General features: G+C 40.1%; 1 protein-coding gene across 6 annotated transcripts in view; it reads right to left on the minus strand.

The window, feature by feature from the left end:
* CGNL1 (cingulin like 1) overlaps positions 1-16,022 on the minus strand; it is a 56,521-nt gene extending 40,499 nt beyond the window's left edge. For 4 of the 6 annotated variants that reach the window (XR_010347661.1, XM_064389186.1, XM_064389187.1 and 1 more), the window contains exons 1-2: positions 15,884-16,022; positions 221-1,820 (exon numbers count right to left, since the gene is read on the minus strand). Coding sequence is in view for 5 of the 6 variants with exons in the window: in XM_064389186.1 (XP_064245256.1) it covers positions 221-1,801 (1,581 nt within the window). In the remaining variant the exon portion in view is untranslated. Of the gene's footprint in view, positions 1-220; positions 1,821-2,640; positions 2,775-5,438; positions 5,503-15,883 lie in introns of those variants that run through there. The other 2 variants (XM_064389184.1, XM_064389185.1) reach the window with 2 other exon arrangements.
* Between the last annotated feature and the right edge of the window lie 16 nt (positions 16,023-16,038).

Here is a 16,038-nt window from a genome sequence, read left to right on the forward strand (position 1 = left end):
TCCTCTACCCATACAAAAATCAGTTGCTTTACAATCACGTTTTCTATACTTAAAACAACAATAAAAATTATATTTACATTTCTCCAGAACAATCCCATTTGGAAGTGTTGTATGATGGGAGTTTGTTCTAATGAAGACCAGAAAAATTCACAATTAACAGTATGGCACCTTTCATACGCTAGAGTGCAAAGGAAAGCTTAAATAATGAATTCAAAATTACCTGTATATTAGGGACAGATGAACATGTTTTTACAGAAATCTTCTTGGCTCCTGATTCAGGTGTAATTGTAATTCGGTTTGGCAACAACAAAGTAGAAGTTACTGTTTTAACTTCCTCTCTCTTACTCTGTCCTGGGAGTGTAGCTGATCTACCCATCAAGCTCTCTCTATCTGTTCCATTCTGTTTATGGTGTTGCAAAGTGCTGAAACTGCTGCTCTGAGTGTCTTTATTGGGCATTTGCAGTTTTCCAATACTTCGAGCAGGAATCTTTGTCTCTTTGGAAGGTGACTTTTCATCTCTGGATAACTGCTTGTGAAGGCAAACTTTAGATGGTCTCAGCAAGTGTTCAGTTGACTTACCCAAGCTTTTACTGAATTCACCTAAATAACCTGAATTTACATCAAGTCCTAATGACAATGCACTATCAACACTTCTTGATCTTTTACGATCATCTGGATGGATTCTGTTCCTTTTTCCTGACCTGCCTCTTCTGTGAGCATCAACTTTCTTATCAAACTTTTCAATTAGCTGATCTACCCCTGGAAGTGAACCAGTGTCAATATCACGACCAGTTCCTGGCAAGAATGGAATGTATCTCCTGTTTTCATGGCGGTTAACATTGTCCGCGTAGATGGCGTACTCCTGGTCATCCAGTAAAAATCTGTACAAGGAATTGGCAGAAGTGGGAGTAGCTGATGAGGAGGAGGATCTTCGGGAGTCATTCAGTACTGGCCCAGTGGAATCTTGCCTGCGGAAGGGAAGAACATCTGGCCTGGGTTTCTTTGTCTCGGGATAAGCAGTGGGACTAACACAGGGGGATTCTCCTGCAGGTGAAAACGACTCTGAAGCACACGCGTCACCGGGGCCAATCATGCTACTGGGACACTCCTGCAGCTGCTTATTTAGATCTTCTACTGACCTGTTCAGATGTATTTTCTTTGAATTTGCTTTGGTTGACTCTGCAAAGTACGTATTTGTTTTCTGTAGGGACACTACCTTAGATGAGGAAATCCAAGGCTGTGCTTCAGTTTTTTCATCTGCAAAAGACTTAGACTTACTGCATACAGAAGACTGGTAATCATCCAAGTTCAAGTTATTTTTTTCAGGATCATAAGGCTGCAAAAGTTCAGGATGTCTTTGAAAATTCAACAAATTTGAGGATTTCATAGTTTCATCTTTAAAATCTGGCATTCCACTTTCCTTTTCATTGACATTGGTTATCTGCAGTTTTTTAGGCACAGAGGGTTGCACGTGCTGTGTTCCAGCAGATTTTGTATGTTCACTGATTTTGTCCTCCAACTTAAAAGCAGTATTGGAGTCCATGGCTGCCTTGTTTACAGTGTGAGGAACGACCTGCTGCTCTTTTCCAGGAGCAGGAGGATTTTCTGGCAAACATCCTTCTGTATTGTTCAGTACTATGTAAGGATGTCCATCAATTCCTTGGACTCTAATGCTGACACCGTAAGACCCCGTCCTAGAATTTTGCACATTTTTAGTTTTTTGAGTCTCTTCACTTGCAAGTTCAAGAGTGACTTCATAGTCCTGCCGCATGTGCTTAAAACCAGCAAAATATGGCTCCATGTCTATCAGTGGATTATATCTGAACAGGAGAAAAATTAGAGAATGAGAAAATTCTCATAGATTATTTCATTAATTACTTTATTCTACCATTCAATGCGACGATGAAGACTAATGGCAATAACGCAGGGAAATCAATATCCAAGCTCGACCAAGCCCAAAGTGAATACATTGTGATACAAAGACAATGTCAGACTGACACATTCTGATCAATGTAATGTCATTTTATGAATGTTACCTTCACAGAGTTTGTGCTCATTGCTTTGGAATCAAATTATATATATAAGCAACTCTGGTACTATTTTTTGAGTCAAAGCATGACTTCTGGGTATTTCCACTATATTTACTGAAGACTGTACTCTTCACAAACCAGTGACCATTTTAAAGCTAGCATTTAGTACCAGCCATATTAACATTTAAACATAAGCCCATGAGAGCAAAACACAACCAGGCAGTTTAAGGTTTTATGAGTTTCAGGTAACTAAAGCACTGCAAGGAAGATCAACATCCTCATTCCTTTGAGTTGTGGTTTTTACGTTATGGGTTTCAACATTTGTTTCTAATGACATCTGAAAATAAACTTTTTCATTTATTATCTCATTGTCATCCCTAAGAATAAACTTTCCTACAGATTAATTTAACAATCTCCCAAATGCAAGCTTGTTCCAAAAAACTCCAGTTGCTATTTTAAAACAAGATAATTTGCTGAGCAACAAAAATGGAAAAACACTGCTAGCATTTCCAAGGCTGACAGTGCCTTTTTCAGTTCCAACAGGAATGCTAACTCCAGCCTATATGTGCCAAAATTGTTTCAACCTAGGAAGCAATAAATTAAACCCTACCTGTGTTTTTAATGTTAAATGCCATTCTTTCTTTCTCTAACAGCTGGGTTTGCAGGCAGATTTACTTTAGTCTGTTGTGGATTATGAGCCAACTGTCTAAAGGCAGAGGCAGTGCAGTGACAGTACGAGTGTGTCTATAAAAGAATGGAACACAAGGCTGTGAGCCCGATACAAAACCTGGAGGGAATAAACTTTTGAACTGAGCTGGGGAGTTGAGTCATCACTGCGGCCTGACAAACCCAAGATCACTGAGCGATGGTAATCAGCAAGAGGAAACCAAACAACAGGATGTCTCATGGAAAAACAACCCTCTGCAGCCAGTTTCACTCTCCTGTCTATCTCAGCATGAACCACCTCCCTCAGACACTCTAGTCAAGAGAGCAGAGTTCTCATTTTTTCCTGACAGCAAATGAAAAAGTTTGGCTCAATATTCATAGTACACTAATTTCTACCCAATTCCTCCTCCTAGCAGGAAAGTTTCCCTCAAAAACCTCTTCCTCTCTAAAAACCAACTGCAGCTCCTCCTCAGCAGCAGGGTTATACATTGACGACTCCCATGGCACATTCACATGTGAGCATTTGTGGAAACCCCTGATTTACACACAGTTGGTAGCTCTCATCTGTAGTGGATGAGTATGTGAACATCTTTACAAAAAGCTCTTAACATCCCAGCCAGATCAGAAATGCCTAAAACTAAAACAAACCAAGGAGTATATGGAACTTTACACTACACCTTCAAGCTGTATTAGCAGACCTATAAAAAAGAGTAAAGTTTATCTGAATTTTTCAACAATGGCAACAACTAAAAAAAATATAAAAAGGAGTCAATAAAAATAAACCTAAAAGCCAAAAATTAAAAAGGATTTATATCAATCAGCTTAAGGAACAGATAAGCAATACATTACAATATGTCTGTTTGGGGGTGACTGCAAAAGAAGTTCTTTCAAACTTGTTGCAAAGTTGCTAAAAATATTAAATAACCACAAAAAACCCCAAACATTCCTCATCCCCTCAAAAATAACCACAGAACACCAACTCCCCTACTATATAGGGGAAACAATATTTAGGTTAATAATCTACCTTAAATTAATGTTTAATTTGTCTCTAAAACCATAAAGAAGTAAGTGTACTTGTCTTCTTCACATGCATTGTACCAACAAAACTCTTAATTTTACTGTACAAAAGGATAAAACCTTGTAGAAATAAAAGAGCTGAACAAACAATTTTTTAAATAACATGTTTTATCTTTCTGGAACTGAGAAAAAAGGATTACTTTTATAAATTCCCATTACTTCAACAAGAAAACAAGACAGATCACCCTGCTATTCAAATATTTGAAGGTTTTACATAGAATTTCTATTTTACAGGATGTTGAACTGCATTGGGCAATACTCACATGAACTACATAATATCAAATAGTTGTTTTACAATACACAATAAAGTGGTTTTGCAATTTTGTAAGCATTTTTAAATTAAAGAAAAAGCATTACTGGCTTTCATCACACACAGCCTTTCTGAGGAAATCCTGAAACTATGTTAATTGATTAATTACAGTTCCAGTCATTCTCCTGCACACGCATTGTACAGTCACATCTCGGCTCTGGCAGGGTTACAGCAACAGAGCAGGATAAGAGCACTGAAGCTGCTCCTCTCCCATCTGGCTGCCCCACTCCTCTGACAGATGTCACCATGTCCAAAATGAGAACATCCGAAAACTCTGCTGGCTCAGTAGACACCTCAGCCATGAAAACCTGCAGGTTGGCATCCTCGGGTAAATGAAATCAGCTTGCGCTCCATGCTGTGAGCGACTGAAATCCTGACATCTGATCCAGGGCAGGGGCTGACAGCGGGGGGCCCTGACAGCTACAACTGCCCGGTTTTAATCTTCTGGGAGGCTGCTGAAGCCCTCAAATGCATGACAAAACAGTCTGTTTACTCTTCAGCTCATGAAAAGAGCTTAGATAGTTAAATGGCAGCTGGGAAGGCAACTTCCCTGTTTGTGTGGCTCTTTGTTACATACTTGTAGTTAAAAAAATAAAGCTTTTTTTTTTACATAGAGAGTGACATAAATCCTAATTCCGGGTTTTGTACCAAAGTAATTCTTTAAATTTCAAACAATACTGTCTTGCTAATAATTTTATTTGCTATCTCAGAGTTTAAAAATACAATTTTCAGAAAACAGAAGCAATGACTCTATTGAAGTTTTAAATAGGTGAAAGACTGTCATTCTATTACGAAACCAGTTGCTATCTCCTATCTTGAAGCATCATTACAACACCACATACAAATTAATCAGGATGTAAGAAAAGACTAGTTCAGTGAATTATTTTCTTTTGAAAATATCCTACTTGCTAAAAGAGATAATATAGTCGAGGACACACAATCACCAGGATCTTGCTATCAGGTCAGCAAGTAAGGTACCACAGAATGATGGGATCACCTATTTGGTCAGCAACACGGCCTTGGACTGCTTGAGGTGAGCAGAAAAGTTCAAACTGAATTTATGTTTTAACTTCATCATCAGGGATAGCAACCTTTAAAAACTTCTGTGAACAAATAAACAAAACTGGAACTCAAAGCTGCTCAAGCCTTTCAGTTTTGAAACTTCTTCCTAAAGTAAGACTTCATAAAGCTGTTTAAACACTCATTCTAAATACTGACTTCAGTGGGTATGGAAGTCCCACATTTTATCATTACTCAGAAATGGTTCAATTTTTCTGAACAACTTATTTTGCCAAAAACAGAAACTATAACTTTTTTTGCTTATAAAGAGAACTTGTCAGCAGAGGTTTTCATACCTGAAAATCCAATACTCTGCATGTTCTTCTGTGGCACTTTGTTGTTCAGTGGTGATATGATACTCTACAAAGAACCACAGGAGATGAACACTGAAGGTTTAACAGGTCAAAACCTTTTTTTCTAATTCCTTAAAAACATTTCCTTTCACAGCTACTTTATAGCTAGCTAACAGGAGCTATGTGAGACCTGCTCACAATAAAGAAAACCTCTGTCATGTGGAACCCTGCCTGCTCTCCCTGAAAACATGGGCAGAAAAGAGAGCCTTTGAGAAACATACTCCTGTGCCAGACATGTCTCTTCCCTTCTTAACATTACAGCATCACAAAGGCATGGAATTGTCTCCACCACCCGTTTCAGTTCTTTAGCCAAATCGACAAGGCAGATTTATTCAGAAAAATTGCTTTCCCAATCCTGTTAAATGCCAAACTGCATGAGAAGCTTGCTCTCCTGTATCCTGCCCACACGCCCTCACTACAAAGCACATCTCACCTTGTGCTCCAGCCTGTGAGCCAAGCACCTGCTCTGGACGGACAGACAGTCCAGGCAGAGATGGTGACCAGCATGGGGGACACACTGTCCCACCAATGCATACGTCCCCTGGCCTCCTGAAGGAGCCACACATCCTTCAAAGGTACAGCCTCACACCACATGTATGCTCCTTTTGCACACATCTAGGGAGGGAATATGGAGGAATAAAAGAGATCTGACTTTTTTATGGCACTAGGACTCCTCCCTGGCTCCCTTAATGCCAGAAAACCAGGAACTCCCCCACATCCAATATCACAATCCTGAGTCTCCTAAAACTGGATTACCTGAGGATTTTTCTTTAAAGGAAGATGTGGGCCTATCCCATTATCTCCACTTTGGATGAGAGAACTTTGAGAATTCTGAAAATTTTAAACTATTTCAGGCTAAATTACAAATCATACTTGGTTCCATGTAAATTATTTCCAAATTTGTATTACCATAAGAAAAAAAAATCCTCATGGCCCACATTATTTAATCAGTGTCTTTTTTGAAAAAGCGGGATGTAACAATTTATGAATGTTTACTTCAGATATTTCACATGCATAGCAAAATGTCAGGAAGGAACTATAAAATTTGTTCTCCAGCCTTACATAACACTGAGCTTGCTCTCCAAGCTAAATAATGGATTCTCTGTGCAGCTGACTATTCAGAAAGTATCAGCAACATCACACAAAGTGGGTGTTAGGTCAATGATAAATGACAGTGTTATGGAAAAAGGACAGGAAATAACTTTACGAGAGAAGAGGAAGGAAAACTTACATACTGGGAGGGTAAAGAAAAGGAAGCAGACAGGATAATTCATGGAAAGACCAAAACTGTAATGTTTTCACACTTGATGGAAAACATTCTCACAAACATGCCTTGCAAGTATGAGGGGAAACTTCATCATTGTCAATCCTACTGACAATTTGTTTCTGCCAAAGAAAAATGGGCCTGGGCTGCTGTCCCTTTTAGTCCATGTGGAAGATAGCTCTGCAGGAGGATAAATTTATTTGATCTACTGCTTCCAGAGAGCAGAAGGCAGAAAAGTGCAATTTTAAAATTCTATGTACGGGGCAGTAAAAAAAGACAGTGAAAGTCATTTAAGAGCAAACTGACAATATCCAGCAATAGAAAGACATCTGAAAAAAACCTGCCATTTTTCCAACAGATTCCTTATTGCCATTTTAGATTTTTTTTCCTACTTGAGGTTTCTTTGTGTATGGAAAATTATATTTATAGCACATATGGCAGTTACTCCTCCCAGTTATTAGAAAGAAAATTATTATAGTTACAGTATACAATGAAACTGTCACATTTTGGTTTTCCCCAGGACTGTCTGTACACAGCCACTCCCTGTCTAGTGGTCAAAATTCAAAACTTTCAAAAAGTTTATAAAAAAGGATTTTCTAACAATATATCATATCATTCTATATCTGCAGGTATCAGTGAGGAAAAAAAAACCTACTCAGATTTATTTTATTATTGCTATTGTTGTTTCTGATGTCAGCATCAAAGACCTACCTAAAATTTTTATAAATGAAATAAAAAACCACTGAGTTTTCAAATATTCATTCCCTTTTAAACCAGCCCAAAAGCTTCATGTCCCATCTCTTCTTCACCCTTGTTGGAAGGAAAGATATGGTGACAAATTCTATACTTGAAAACCATCAAGAGTTTCTGTGAACCTAAGCCACACAGCATGTATTCTTCAAAACTCCATATACCAGTGTTAGACTGAAGGACTTATGCTTGGTATCACACAGACACAAGACCAAATCAAGGCATCTCTTCAGCATCCAAGGCAGGGCTGACCTATCACTGTAGGCAGAATTTGTCTTACATATTTCATAAAAAGCTAGCAAATAATACTCTTCCAAAACCAGTCTAAATGCACTTAGCACATGCCCTGCACCCCCTTAGCTCCAGTCCCCCCATGCCCCTGCATCAGTGACTGCTGCAGTGCAGGGAGGAGGAGCAGGGTTGAGCTGCTGCATCCCACCGTGGTCCCAGGGCCATGCATCCATCCCTGCACTGCTGCTGCAGGGAGATCACAGCCACTGCCAGCCCAGGCTGTGCACAGTGCCCTGGAGAAAGTGACTGCTGGAGGACACCCAGCCACGCTGCCAGGCCTCCCTGAGAGCAGCAATTCCAGCCCCACACCAGCAGCCATGGAGGTCTGTGCCTGCCATGAACACGACAGGAGTTGGTTTCTTTCTCTTTAACCAAGCTGTGATTAAGTATGGGAGTCAGCTTTGGGTGCATAATGAAACATGAAGTCCAGCCAGGAACACTGACTCAGAGAAATACCTTTTTATAGGAAGTATTTCAACATTTCTCAATTAATTGCTTTCATTTTTATTCTGTGAAAAAAAAACCTCGCTCTTTTCTGATTTCAGATGGCAGTTTAGACATGACAAGTTAGAACTGCCTGCAGGATGAAAATTCAAAAAAATACTTTTCTTCCATAGCTGTTAGGGAAAGCCAACAGCCATGCTTCAGTTAGTATGCATTACAGATATTATTTTATTAATTTCTCCCAAAATGCAGTACAGCAAAGTGGATGATCTTTGGGCTTGCTGCCTTAGAAAGGAGAATTTCAGTTTCAGTTCCACCTAAGTATTGAACAACCTTATTCAGACAGCCAACAAAACAGAGTATCAGTAGCCACCTTCTCAAGGAGAGGAAGAGGCTGTATTTAATAAGGACTGCCAGTAGAAGGAACAATTAAAAGCAGTTACAGCAAAAGATACTGTTCACTTGGTTACAGCTGGGTTCATACTCCCTCTGGCTGAAAAATGTTGTGTGTGAGGAAGTCTCAGTGTTTGAAATGTAAAACATCTTGTTAGTCCTATGAAAGTATGTGACAGATCAGCCAAATGCTTGAGCTGTGTGACAACTAACAGGTTTTGTTGGCCTATTTGTTGGTTGGTTGGTTTTTTTTTGTTTTCCAAATGAAAATCTGCTTCAATGGCTGTAAGTCAACAACAACATATTTTGGCAGATACTCAGGTCTCAAAATTTTTCAGAGTTTTATTGAAAACAAGGACATAATACATATATCCAATTTTCTTTATCTGCTATGTATGAATTCATGTAGTCAGAATTTTACAGGATTTATCCCCACAGGAAACAACACATGACCTGCTAACTTCATTTACTGAGTGCAAAGTAAAGTCTTAATTTTGTTTATGATGTAAATGCTAAAAAACCTCCAAATTTCTCTTGTAATATTATAAACTATTACCACAGCATTATATACTTTGTATCAGTATTTAAGAGCTCTCTTTTTCTTTACTGAAATAATGTTTCCAGATTTTCCCAAATCATAAACAAAAAGGAATCAGAATCAAACGCATTCAAAGTATACTAAAACAGAAGTCAACTGAAACACAAATTCATGTGATCTGTAGTGAGCAGTCCCACTGCAGACTGTGACAGTCTCAAGTCACAGGAGGGAGATGGGGAGCTGCACTCGTTTATTCATGGTTCCTGTGGTACAAACACCTGCCTGAGTGTATTTGTGCCACGCTACTCTTTCATCTCCCATACAGGCTCAGATAAAGCTCCTGAACAAGTTGGGGTTTGCCACTAACAGGATCCAGTTACTGGGGTTATCTTGTAGCTGACAGTACTGCACTATAATTAATATTTACAAACTTCAAATACAAAAAGCAAGCAAACAACAAAACCTTATAAACATTTATTTCAGAGTTGACTATATATGCACAATACTCAATTTTCCCTCACTTTTCTTAAAAACTTGCAAAAAAGGTTAAAAACAAGGAAAAAAAGTCATTAAGTCACTAAGATGAAGTGTTATTATATATACTCTTCTACTTTATCAAATTCTTGATGTCAGTATCTTTATGTATTGACAGAAAAGGTGGCCGAGAGACATGAGGCTACTCACAGATTCTAAAAGTGGTTTGTGATTTCAAATACAATAGCTGGTCTGCATCCAAACATCTGACATGAATACATTTACTCCACAAGAGATTCTGTGTTGTTTCATTACATTTTCCTCCAATTGTCAGTGTTAGAAACTGTATTTTGTTCCAAAGGAAATTATCTTAGTACATCCCAATGATATCATTATTGTCTAAATAGAAGAGAGTATCCTTTTAGAGGCTTGACCAAAAAACCTCAAGTTTGTTAAGAGTCTCTTAGAAAGCCCTTCTCAAAGGAATGGACAGAGCTAGGGCAACCTTTGTTAAGCACTTTTACAAGTGCTTCAGGAACATGTTTATTTATAAATTTATCTAACATAATTAAATAGTAAAAGGTTCCTACACTCCAAAATTTTTCCTTCACTTCAAATGTTACATTTCAGGGGACGTTCTTCTCATTATTCCCATGCAAAAACTATAATCTTGTGTACAGGACCTACTTTTACAGCAACCCAACAGATGCAACTTGCATGACCTTGATTATATACATGTAACTTATTCCTGAACAAAATTAATAATGAGCTATGAGTACAGCTGCTTGCAAAGACCCATGTCTCACCTACACAAAGGCACACAGAGCAGGGTTAATCTCTATGGAGATGCAAGTATTTTAAGTACAAAATCTACATGTCAAATAGGCTGTAGGAGTCATATTTACAAAGCCAACATAAGGCCACAGCTTCATGTGTATTCAAGCTAGTTATGCCTTCCATTTTTGTACTGTTAAACTTTGTCTTAATTACATTGTATTCCTTAAACACTTGGCTTCACACCCATCTAGTTTCTTTCAACTAGCTCAGCCATGCGTTTTCAAATTTAAATATGCAGTCAGAACTGCAGGCCCTGAGCCCAGGCCCCACCAGACAAGATGATATCATCTCACTGTCTGAGAGACACGAGCTGAGCATAGAAGAGAGAGGTTCAAAAACTCCACAGAGGAAAGGAGCTTCCATGGAGCAGGACTGAAGCACTTAGAAGGGCTCACAAAGCCTGGGCAGCCAAAGTGACCTGGTGTGGGCCCTGCAAGCACAGGTTTAACCAGCTGCCACACTTCTCACCTTCACACTGGAACAGCATAATTACCAGGGAAATGAGAGAGGTAGGGCTGCTTCTTGACGAAGCTTGAAGTGTTTGTGGAATTACAATGTAACATTACATGTCAATTGTTCTTGTAAATAAAGGCTGCTACTGCTGAACATTTTCCCCCTGCATGTAACAGCTAATCGTGTGCAAATAAATGTATGAAGGCAAATCCCAACCATTTTCAACAAGGCCAACAAAATATACTGAGCTTGATTTACTCACTGAAAACACTCCCCCATCTCTATAGAAAAGCTTACATTTTACCCTACTTCTGCATTATGCTCATGTTGAAGCAGACTGTAAATAACTACCCCCTTTTGCACATCTTTGTGTACATAAAATACACCTCCCATTCTAATAAACTCCAACAGTTCTTAGAGGTATCTTTCAACAGAATTCAGAATCGGGTTAAAACTTTCCTAAAGGCTGGTAATTACTTACCAGGCTTCTGCAAGTGTGTATGAGAGTTTATATATACACTCACAGAAACACACAAACACATGTCGGCATGAGGAGGTAAGCATGGGCAGCCCAGACAACACATCTCCTTTTCCCACTGATTTAGCTTCCATGTCCACATTGCAGCTACTTTTGAATGGTGTGTGCAATGCACATGCAACTAAAGTATCATGAACTGCTGCAAACGCCTGGAGTCAAAGTATGCTCATGCTCAGAGTGCTGAGAGTCACATCTGAGTGGCCATGGCTCCCTGCATGCCTGGGGACCCTCACAGAAAGGGGCCACCGTGTAATCACTGCAGCACCTTCAGTCTTGCCAAGCTCCCTGGTGGCTTTCTGCAGTCTAAGTGCTTTCTGAGACATTTCTCCAATCACATTTATTCCTCATTGCTCCCCTTTTTTTTACCAAAATCAAGAAAAAAGTGGAAATTTATTACAGAATATTAATTTCAGATCTCATACTGTCAGCCTGGTTAATGAAACTCATAAATACAAAATGATGAACCAATAGAAATTAAAATATTTCATTTGGCTAAAAATTCGGAGGCATTCTTCAAAAAATGAAACTATGTACCTAAAATGTCTGGTTATGAATCTTGCTATCCACTTTATTTCACCTAAAATGAAAGGTTCTAAGCCTACATTTGGACAAACGCCTCCATGGAGGCTGCCAGCTATGTTGGCAGAGATGGTACAAGATCAAAAAAATACAGTGAGCTCTAATCCCAAACAGTGGTGACTCCATGACTACCACTCCACTAAATCTTTAGCACATGCATTCTTAACATGTCAATTTTGGGGGTTTAAAATTAAATCTTCATACTTGGCTACACTGAAAAATATTACCATTTTGATTTAACACCATTCAGAGCCAAGGTCAAAGCAGTTTCTGAAATGTGTCCATGTTTCCAGATAAACATGCCTGGAATAAACACTCCATGGGCACGTGAAACACCTTTCCTCATACATTTACTGGTCAGTGAGTGAGTGGATTCTCCATTCTTCTGCCAATTAAAAAAGAGAAATAGCAAAAAAAATAACCTATTTATTGTGTTTTGCACATCTAACACATCATTCAAGATACATTAAAAACATAATTACCAAACCTAAGTTCAGGATGGGTCAAGTCTGTACTACCTTCCTCTGTGCAGTTTGTTGAGACCTAGCAAGAAAATCAGAGAATTTCTAACACCTTCATCTCATCCTGGCCATTCAAAACATTTGTTAATCTCAATACTGTAAGGATGTAATTCCTTGCAAAGCCTGCCTCTGAATGGTATCACTGAACTGATCAGGTAGAAGATAACCTCCTCCTACCTCTAAAGAATAAAAAGGGGGACAGATAGAAGAAACACAAATTTCTTAAGCCTGCTTCATCTGAACACATGGGCAATAGGTTGCTGCAACATTTCTGATGCCATTCAGAGTTGCGACAGAGTGCAGAAGTGAAAAAAAAGCCCCATTATTTCAGTGTTCATTGCTACTTCTCAGAAATCCATTAGTACCAGCGATCCTCAGCAGATACTTTGCAGTTCCCTTCTATGAACACAGGTAGATGCTGCCATAGGCTGAATGTTGTTTTGCATAATCAGGCTTGTGTGCTTGGTATGAACATACAGATTTCAGGTGGCCTCCACAGTAAAAAGGCTCTAATAATAACGACATCATCATCACTATGACTTCAAAAAGCAGAAATGGTAAAGCAGCAGACTATAGAATGAAACTGTGATGGTCTGCTTTTGTTTACATTTTTGCATCTGCAGAATTATTGGGCCTCAAAATACTTCAATAGCTATTTTTAAATAAAAATCTGTCCACTATGATCCAGGCTGAATAAACTCAGCAGTTTATTAATAAACATAGCACATATGCTCATCTTGCATCACTCCATGACAAAACATTTAAAAACTCACATTTGAGGTCATGTCGTTTCACCTGCACATTTCAGATGACACTACAGAACCCAGACAAACCAGTTTCACCAATACTCCCAGAAAGATCAACTTCCTATTACACAATGTACACCAGAAGAAGGAACTGTCACCAATTATCTTCTGCAACTTTGTCATCTTTTACTGAGGTAAAATTCCTTATACAGGACATCCTGTAGACTATTTCTGCAGAAAATTCAATTCCACATCTCCCATAAAAACCCTGCCAGGGGAACCTAAGTGCCTTCTCAGACATTTTAGTAATGACAGTGAGATCTAATAACGCAATTAAAAGAAATTAAAATAAGCTGGCTTGCTTGGAGGGAATTCAAGCAGACTAGATTCATTAGATTTAACAGCAAAATGTAACTAAATCAGATAATGAGAACAAAACAAAAAACCCAAACAGTTGTGTGATACACTCATGGAGCAGACAGGCTCTTGGAAATATCAACACAAACTCAGTAATCAAGGGGGTTAGCAATATAAGGCCTTTTTAGTACTGTCACAACATTAGTTACCTTTGTAGTGTGCATTTGCATTTAGGTGGCATTCAGAAACACTTCATGTCAGTTGCAGTTCAAGGTGTATGTAACCAACTAGGAATACTTTTCCTATGATTAACATATTTCAGAAACACCTCTAAGTTGTAAACACACATGTAAAAATATCAGTCCTTTATAAGATACTTCATCTGAAGCACTGCATTTTTTATCTCAGATTATTTTTTAAAAAGCATTAATATTAAACAACCAACTATGGTAAAAACAACCATCTTCTCTTAAGTGAAAGATTATCTTAAATATCCTAAGAGAATTTTAACAAAAACTAGAAGCATTGCTTTCCTATTTTACAGAGCTTTCTATTTTAAAAATGTAGCTGTGTTGCAAAATTAATAACATAAAATAAAAAACAGTTTAATTGCTTTCCATAACATGAAAAACTTCTAAAACATAATGCTTACTACACTCTTAATCATAGGCTTCAATACTGTATGAAAGCTTTCATTTCAATTTATTATCTTTTTCCAAAAGAAAAGACCCAAGTTCAAACTAATTATAAAAAAAACAACCAAACAAAAACTTATAGAACTTGTTACACTTTTACATTAATCATCAGTAACCACATCTGGCTCAGAACACAGTGTGAGCATAAGCAGATTTCTTCTGGGTCTAACATCAGAAAAAAACCCAAGACAATTCAATGACTATGACACTTCTAAATATAATTGCTAGTCAAACAAGTTCTTACAAAGCACCTTTAAAAAGTAAACAGGAGCTTGGTTTTGCCATTTAAATTATATTTTATATAAGTTTTAAAGGTCTGTTAAAACAAGCTCTATAAAGAGATTTATAACTACAACACATGTGACAGTTGTCAGCATAGGTGTCAGACACTGAATCTATCAAGTTCCCATGGGAGCACCAGAAGTCAGGACACACTATGGGATTTCTAATTCACTCACTTCTAGGAGTCTGCACAAGATAAACACAGCATAGATGTTCAGAAAAACAGAACAGCTTTCAACAACGGGTTCCCACTATTTCTATTCCGATAATCATTCAACTTCACTGCAATAGTTTTTTAAAAATATCTGCATGCTAAAAAAAAGGGAAAGATAAAATCCGCAACAATCGTTCTGTCAGCTGCTAATCTTATGCAAACTCACCACAGAAGTTTTATCGCAGCACTGATCTCCCCATAAAGTTGTCATCAAATTGGAAGGATATAAATTATATCAGATGCAAAGTTAATTGGAAGAAGAACAAATGGCAGAGCTGCCATTCTAAACTTTTCCCATGAAAGAGAGCACACACCAGGCGGACACACCCTTTCGCAAAAACTACGTTAATTCGCGGAATAAAAGGGAGATAAAGAAGTGAAGAGTGCCCTCTGCCCAGGAATGCCAGGAATCCCCGGAGGAATGCAGCGAGCAGGCGGTCTGGGCGCCCCGCGGGGGCTGCGGGCCGCGCCCGCCCACCTGGGCGCCAAGGCCGGCAGCACCTCCAGCTGCGGCACCGGGGAAAGAGCCTGGCTCCCGACAGCCGCAGAGCAAACGAAGCACTCCGGGAACAGTGTGTTCTCCCGGCAGCTCCCTCTCGGCTCGGCCCCGGGGCGGCCCCGCTCCGCTGGCCGGCGCTGCCCCGAGGAGCGCCCGGGGGAAGGGCTGCCCCGGCACGGCCGGCGCTCCGCCAGCTCCCCGCGCGTCACCCGCCGGCCGTGCGGGGAGAGCCGCCGTGCTCTCGCCTCACGCCCGCGAGGGCCCGGCGCCCTCGGCCTTTGGAAAGGCGTGTGTTTAACGGAGCTGAGAGCGCCTCGGCGCCGGGAGCCACTGCCACAGCCGTGGGCAGCAGCGCCTGCGGCACCGCACGGCAACGGCTCCCGTGCCCGCCGCGCTCCGGTCCGGTCGCGCCACAGTCCTGTGCCCGCCCGGTCCCGGCCATCGCGGGCAGGGAAAAGCGGGAGACGCGGTGCCCCCCTCAGTTCCCAGACCGCCCGCCGCCGTTCTCCTCACCCGTCCCGAGCCGCCTGTGTGTCGCAGGGGGATCCCCGCCAACTCCGCGCCGCTCTCTCCGCCGCCCCGCCAGCCGCAGCCGAGCGCGCACTGCCCGCCCCCTCCAGCGGGGGTGGGGGCGCCGCGGCCGGGCCGGGGAGGAGCCAGGCGGGGGG

This window comes from Passer domesticus, chromosome 14 (genome assembly GCF_036417665.1).
Source record: "Passer domesticus isolate bPasDom1 chromosome 14, bPasDom1.hap1, whole genome shotgun sequence".
NCBI classification, from domain to species: Eukaryota; Metazoa; Chordata; class Aves; order Passeriformes; family Passeridae; genus Passer; species Passer domesticus.